The 7,964-nt window shown below is 29.3% G+C and overlaps 1 protein-coding gene across 1 annotated transcript; it reads right to left on the reverse strand.

Moving 5' to 3' along the window:
- Nucleotides 1–2,738: 2,738 nt before the first annotated feature.
- Nucleotides 2,739–4,959, reverse strand: LOC7456799 (heat stress transcription factor A-2c). The gene is made up of 2 exons (XM_002305104.4): nt 4,426–4,959; nt 2,739–3,240 (listed from the first exon to the last, which is right to left on the reverse strand). The coding sequence occupies exons 1-2, from the start codon at nt 4,726–4,728 to the stop codon at nt 2,911–2,913; spliced, it is 633 nt and encodes a 210-aa protein (XP_002305140.3). The 5' UTR covers nt 4,729–4,959; the 3' UTR covers nt 2,739–2,910.
- Nucleotides 4,960–7,964: the final 3,005 nt, after the last annotated feature.

Here is a 7,964-nt window from a genome sequence, read left to right on the forward strand (position 1 = left end):
TGCCATTTCGCTCTCAAGGGAGAAAAGCTGAACTGGTTCATGCAAGGATTTGAAAATCAAGATGAAGCTTTTGACTTATTTTATTTATTTTGTTGGCACATTAGGAAAATGGAGAGAAAAGGAAGGTTTTACGTATGAAATCTCCATAATTTCTGGTTCATGTCAATTCGGTGTTGTTTAAAGGGCGCCTTTCAAGCGCTAGGCGCGAAGCTTTAGGAGCAAGTCGCTTTTCAGGTTTAGAGGGAGCAATGGTGTCCAGTCACTTAAACCTAATTCAAAGGCACTCTGTTTCCCGTCTACATGAAATTCATTTCTCCTCTTGTTATTATCTTTTAAAAAAATGTTATTTTTTCTATTTCTTTTTTCTCTTTTTTTTTTGTGATTTACACACATACAATTAGTTTCTTAAATAAATTATAGAATCATAACTGATAATTTTTATAAATTAATAAAATACAAGTTCAAAAAATTATATAGTTTAGTAGATTTGAATGGACATTAAAATATTCATACAAGGTTTAGGAATTGAGTTTCATGATTTTTTTTTGTTTTTTTTTTAAGTTATATCATTCGAGTGATCATACTCATGGGGTTTGGCGGACTTACCCGGATTTACTAGTATTTTGTATTTTTTTTGTTAATTGATTTTTTTTACTTTATCCTTTAACAATTAAATTGTTGGAAATTGGAAATCATGATTATTTTTTGTTTGTTTTTATGGAGTTGTCTCAACCTCATAATGACATGTTATCTCGGGGTGACACATGTTTTTTTTTGTCATTGTTTTTAAAAAAATTCAAATTTTCAATGTTGGGTTCTCTAGAAATTGAGTTTCGTGATTTTTTTTCCTTACAACGGGTATTCTTTTTGTGCAAGTCATTATGATAACTTTTTTATAAAAATTTAGTCTATTTAATTGCTTCTTTTTTAATCATAAAAATAATTTATTGGACTTAGTCAGAACTATAATTTGAGTCTCAATTTAAAAAAAAAAAGACATACGAGCAACATCTTAATATTTTAATAACTTTAAAAGGATGGTACTGGCAAGAATCGATTGTTAAAAAGGACCTAAAAAAAAATCTAAGCTAATCCAATCTTTCAAATTAACTTGTGATCCGAAAAGTTAACAACATCCCTATCAATAAAATGATGAGGGATAAAATAAATAAATAAAAACATTCCAATAAAAAAGGATTAAAAACAAAAAAAATAACAATAAAATAAAATAAAGACTGAATTTGACATAAAATAAAATGAACTAAAATATTGAGGGATGCAGTTGAAAAAATAATTCTATTAAGAGAGTGAAATAAAATATTAAAGGATTCAATTGAAAAAAAAATATCCAATGAAGAGAATGATATAAAATATTGAGGGATGCAATTGAAAAGATAATTCAATTAAGAAAATAGTTTTTTAAAAAATCAAAATCAAAATAATTTAGACCAAATCTGAAAGCTGAAAAAACCAAATAAGGATTAAATTGAAAGAAAATTCTAACTGTATAGATAATCTAAAATAAAAGAAATAGCAATAAAAAGATCAGAGGCCAAATAAAAAAAAAATAATCAAAGAGCTACTTTGAAAATGTGTGGGGGTTGGCTCTAAAACCAAGAAAGAGAGAGGAAAGAAGGAAGGAATAAAATAAACGGCCATCGACGCAAAACACAATGTATTTTTGCCATATGGAAACCATAGTTTGGCCGCCGAATAGCGTTGTACAAAAACTACGAGAGAACCCGTGCGTATCCGCGTGTCAGCCCCACACGAAGCTGTCTTTTTCAAATTTAAAAATATTTATTTATGTAAAATATCAAACTATCCCTGGCCATACTCGATAACTACAAGAAAACCCAAAGTGAAAAGATAAAAACATCCCTTAATCCAAGGCAAAGAGAATTCTAATTCAAGGGCTTTGTGGTAATTTTACTATATGAATAAAATAAAAAAGTCAAAACTAACCCTACTTGTCAATGCATATGTTTTTGACTTTAAGGGTATATTAGCTATTTTATTATTCAATAAACAACATAAATACTATTATACCCCATATTCAAAGGCCATTTATGCAATGTTAACAAAGGCAAAATTATCATTTTACTATTTTAATCCATAGTGTCAATGAATCTATAGCTATAGTAAAAATTACACACTAAAACAACTATCCTTTTTAGTTTCTTTTAATGTTGCAAAAATTTAGAGTTATAACATTTATATGATATTATATTATATCATTTGTTATTGTTTTTTTTCTCTTTTTTTATATAATTTACTTAATATAGATAATTATAATTTTACAATAAAAGTAATGTCTTGCTTTGTGTAGGCACTTGCTTTCGCTTTATATCTTGTGTCAGGGCTTTTATATGTATTTGATATTGTGATGTAGGGTATTTTTTAAAAGTAATTTTTATTTATAAATGCATAAAAATATTATTTTTTTAGTTTTTTTTATATCAGCATATTAAAATTATTAAAAAATACTAAAAAAATATTAATTTTTTTTCAAGGTAAACACTCTTAAATTAATGCAAGTAAAAACACAATATCAAACTGTTACTAAGTTTAAATATGCTTTTAAAAATACCTTGTAAAATCATCCTATCAAATTTACTTAATTTTGTAATTCGTAAGATAAGTTGAATATATTTAGGTGCTTTCATTATTAATTAATGGTTACAAATTAACTTAATTAAGGAAAGACACTTTGAGTATAAATTAGAAAAGTTGTCAAATTAAAAACAAAACAGAACCAGACAAAAACATTTAAAAAACAAATCCACCATAAACACAAATATTTGTTTTTTTCTCTCTCTTTGCTTTTAATTATCAATAATTTAGCTACACATTAAGGAAGGAGCTTATGATCAGAAGAGACCCACGTAGGCCATTGCTAAATATATGACCTTAACATAGCCTCCTAGTTTTGTTCTGGTGGCTTCCCATGTCTTGAGTAAGGCAATCCAACAACTTCATTTCTAGAGCTTTGAATTGGGCTATTTGGATTTCTAGTTCCATTTTCTCTCTTCTAAGGTTCCTGTTCTCCTCCATGAGTATCAAACGATTACTTTCTTCCATGGCAAGCGTTGCACTCTCTCGATTAGAAGCCTCTAAATATGCTGGAAACGTGCTGGGCTCGCATTTCTTTCGAGTGATCTCAACCAGCAAGTGCCTCCTCCCTCTCAAGAACTTCTCATGCTTGAATTCCCATTGCTTCGATGATGTTTTCTTGAATCCCTGCCTTTTAAATTATATTTTTAGATTCACTATAAAAAATCGAAAAACAATGAAGACTTGAGCGTAACTTTGTATATGCGCACAAGATGCAATTATATCACCAACTCCAAACAGCAAGGTAATGTCTGGTTACTGTCAATTGATGGAAGAGACGTTGGAATAGGGAGAATACATCCTGTATATTCCAAAACTATCACATAAATAATTTCATTTTCATATCTTTGTCTTCATCCATTCGTACTTAAATATGTTTTTTATGTATTTTTTATCCTAAGATGTTAACCTAACGCAATCCATGTGAATCCACAGTAGCTTGTTTGAGAGGGAGAGGGAGAGGGAGTCATTGATACACTTTGTGATCTTGACATTATCTTGCTTTATCCGAAATTCTAACATTTCCTATCGTCGACAGATTAAAAACTCAACAAAAACTTGCCACTCTATTAATTGCCTAGTAATAAAAACCATCGTTGTCATCAAGATCAAGAATTTTGTAAGATTTGAAAGGTTCTGCCTCATACATGGATTATAAAAACAGTATGACAGCAGCTTGCGGTGCTTGCTTACATGAATTGAAGTCCAGGTTTGCTCCCTGAAAAAGTCATCGCTTAAGGCGATACGCCGTGTGATTATTTTGACACTTGTGGATCAGAATATCTCAGGTTTTGACTCAGTATTTCTTTTTTTAATACATTTTCTTCACCATGACTGAAGTATGGAAGGAATCAAGATATATTCATCCATATCAAAACATTCTTGAATAAATTGTAGCTCACCCACGCCCACATGATAAAACAGTGCATGCTCCATATCATATAGTTATACAACAATAGTAAATTTAGTACGTGGGAGTCCATTTTTTACCGTATACCTTGAGAACTCAATATTCCTTAAGCAGTCAAAGATGAACAATATTCTATATCACCTCTGATCATGGGAATTTATATTCTTCATCAAACAATTCTTAACTTGGATTAGATCATGCAGAAGAAGGAGATAAATAGTATATTCTACTATTTAATTTCCTGTTATCTTGTGTTTAAAGGAATGTTTCCAAGTATATTATTTAGTGAACCATAAATAAATAATCAAATAATCGAAACAACAGGAGAGCTTTCGGCATTTGATGATAAAGGTAGCATCGAATGTTTAAAAGATGAAAGCATGTATATAACGATAACTCACATAGGTGTTAAGCTGACGAATGAAGCTGGAGAAGTTGTTGTGCTTGAAGAATCTGGGTAAAGTGAGCTCTGAGAACTCAGCTGGAGACCATACTATAAACCCATCTCCGTCTGCATTCCAAGAAACAATTCTCTTGCCATGAGGATGATCGACAACTCCATCTGCACCACCTTCTTCTATCAAGTCATAAGTCTTGGATAAAAATGGAGCAGGACATTTTGTCTTCGGAGACTTGATGTTGCTTGAAGAACTGATCTTGCTTGTTGTGCCAGGATCATCAAGCTGCAGTAAATTGGCTGCCATGTTTTGGCTCAGCTAGATTTATGGAATCCAAGAGGTTTCTTATTAAATGGGGATCGAGGCTTTCTACTTGTAATATATATCATGACCAACACCCTCCAGGAAACCACCGTGGAAGGTGGACAGTTTCTTTTTCTATTATTTCTTTTAGATTTTTTTAGTCTTTTCTTACCTTTTTGTTTTCTTTAGGTGCATGTAACCTTCTTATATCGGAAGGCAACCATTCTTGGAGATCCCTTCCTGTTGCTTTGTTCTCAATCTCTTGCAATAAAATAATAGTAGCGAGAATTTATGTCTCTCGTTTTCTAAATTGTAGACGTTATCCCTTCAAAAGTCACTACATATATTCTGCTTTGAAATAATAAATAAATAAACATTGTGTAGCCAAACGATTGGAGTGGCAAAACTATAGTCTATACGGTGGAAATTCCAGCCTTTCTTCTTAATTCTCCCCTTATAAAACAAACAAACAAAAAAGCCAAGTACTTTCACACTTTTTGCTTACTTGAACCTAATTTCTCCCATTTAGAGAGGAGCCCATAGATTTCCTTCTACGCAGCTGTGCTGTGGGGGTTTTGCAATTTTTTTCACGATGAGACAAAAAAATAAGTTTCTGATTCTATTGATTGAAGAATGGATTAATTCTACAGTATTAATCAGATGGATAGCATTGGACGGATATGATGATTAGGGTGAATTAATCACCAATTATTATTAAGGTCAACCTACAAAATCAAAAGAAGGGCAGGGAACTTTGACCCTACCTGGGAAGTGTCCGGCGAGCTTCTTTGTCTGCCTATCGCCATTATTGAGTTGTAGTCGTTCGTTGTGTGATTGTAATCACTACATTTATCCAATCCCAATTTCGAGAAACCATAGGATGCGACTAAAAAGTTAATATCAAGAGGCTGGTGATTTGTTTTTTTATTGATGTTCTTTTAAAGTGTTTTTTAATTAAAATATAATAAAAAATATACTTTTTAGATATTATTTTATTTTTAATATTAACATATTAAAATTATTTAAAAAAATATTAACTGTTTCTTGAATTGAAAAATAATTTTAAAAACATTTTAAAAAGAAAACTGTAACTCAAGAACAAATATTCAAAAAACATGTTAGAGAAATATGTATTTTGGTAACTTATTTGGATTGAAAGAAACAATATTCTTATAAATCTCATTATTTTAATATAAATGATTTATTGTTTGCTAAATAAAAGAATTAGATTTAATCTTCATGACCCATGATGTTCCTCACTGTAAAAGGAAAAAAATTCCAAATAAAAGATGGAAAGGGTTATGAATTACAGATAAATTTTTAAATTCTCATTCGTCTATCAAGAATTTGAACAAAGAGTTGTTAGTTAGAATTTTAAATTTAAGTGTTTTTTTTATTATGTTGCTAAATGTTTTAATATATTAAAATAATTTATATATATATATATCAGAATATTAAAACTGCCCTAAAATACATATAAAAATTAATTTAATATTTTTTAAATAAAAAACAATTAAAAAAATATTAAAAAAAACAAATTAAAACGCAAAAATAAACTCTCTCTCTCTCTTACGCCATAATTAATGTTCAAGGGTGCGATGATGAATGGATGGATGGATGGGATTGTTAGAATCTTCCTGAGGCGGTGGTAGCAAACTCGATTTGACTACTGATGTGGTTAGGTGTTGACCGATGCAAAATGTGATTTGAGTGTGTTTGGCAGTGTGGTAGCGGATGCTTTTCAAATAGTTTTTTGTATTGAAATACATGCTAATGATATTTTTTCATTTTTTAAAAATCATTTTTGACATCAGCACATCAAAACGATCCAAAAAGTACAAACCACACTCAATTTTAGCAAAAAAAAAATTCAAAATTTGATGAAACGCAGTTACAAACGCAATGCCAAACAGTCTCTTAATCGCATGGAATTGAGGTATAAATTGTTTTTTAAAATATTTGTTATTTTAAAATATATAAAAATAATATTTTTATTTTTAACATTAACTTATGAAAAAAATTAAAAAATCAAATTAAAAAAAAAAAATTTCAATTCCAAACCAGCACGAGAGAAAGAATTAATTCATTTGTTTCCGCATTGCTTTTCCCTTTGTCTTTTTCATCGTATCCTTGTCATGTCGAGAGAAAGACGGTCATGCTCATGCCTCCTTATTCAAAGAATATTTTGTCTATTTTAAAAAGCAATTTGCTAACAGCAAGTTCTGGCACGGCAGAGAAAATGTTCTACTAGGAATGATTATGGCTGGCAACCAAATAAAAGCTAGAAGAATGACTACCAATAGGATGTTGTCCTGATGTGCAGGATCTTAATATCTTTAAAAAAAAAAACTATTTTCTTGTAAGAAATAACATCATTTTACAGAACCTTTTTTAAGTGGTTAATTAAAAAATTAAAATATTTTAGTGGTCAAATTGATTAAAAAAAAAGAGAGGGGGGGTTAAATTTAAAATTAATAATATTCAAATAGTTTGATGACATATTTAATATTATTCTTCTAGTATCTTATACAATAAGGTTTGTCTTTTATTGTCAGATTAGCCAAGTAGGAGCTTTAATATAGCTTTTCAAAACTAATCTAAAATATTAAAACAATTATAGAAATATACTGGTTGTTATTCCATTTTTTATCTACTCAACATTAATTTTTTATTTAATAATTCAATAATAAAAATATCATCAACATAACTTGCTAATCAACCAAAATTAGATTTTCTATTTCACTGTCCCAGAAACATAAGAACTAAATGATTGTTTGTTTTTGGATTTTCAAAACGTTTTAAAAAAATTAAAAAAAATTTATTTTTTATTTATTTTAAATTAATATTTTTTGATATTTTCAAATCATTTTACTATGTTGATATTAAAAATAATTTTAAAAAATAAAAAAAAATATTTTAATATATTTTTAAATAAAAATATTTTAAAAATAAAACATGAGTTGACAAGTCAAGGGCAGGATTGGACATCTACTGTCAGCTAGAATCACATGTTGGCCATCTCATGTTATTTTGCCTGGTCCTCACATATCTGACCTTTAGAAAGATGCTTTAGGCCTCGTGATGGTGGGTAGCCTAGCCAATCCCAGCATCATTACATATATTTAATATAAATATCACAATATATTATGTGCGAAGTATAAAGAAATACAAACTATTTTATGGAAAGAGACATGTCCTACCATTATCTTTGCCATAATTTCATTAAAAAAAAATATTCT

This window comes from Populus trichocarpa, chromosome 4 (assembly GCF_000002775.5).
Source record: "Populus trichocarpa isolate Nisqually-1 chromosome 4, P.trichocarpa_v4.1, whole genome shotgun sequence".
Taxonomy (NCBI): domain Eukaryota; kingdom Viridiplantae; phylum Streptophyta; class Magnoliopsida; order Malpighiales; family Salicaceae; genus Populus; species Populus trichocarpa.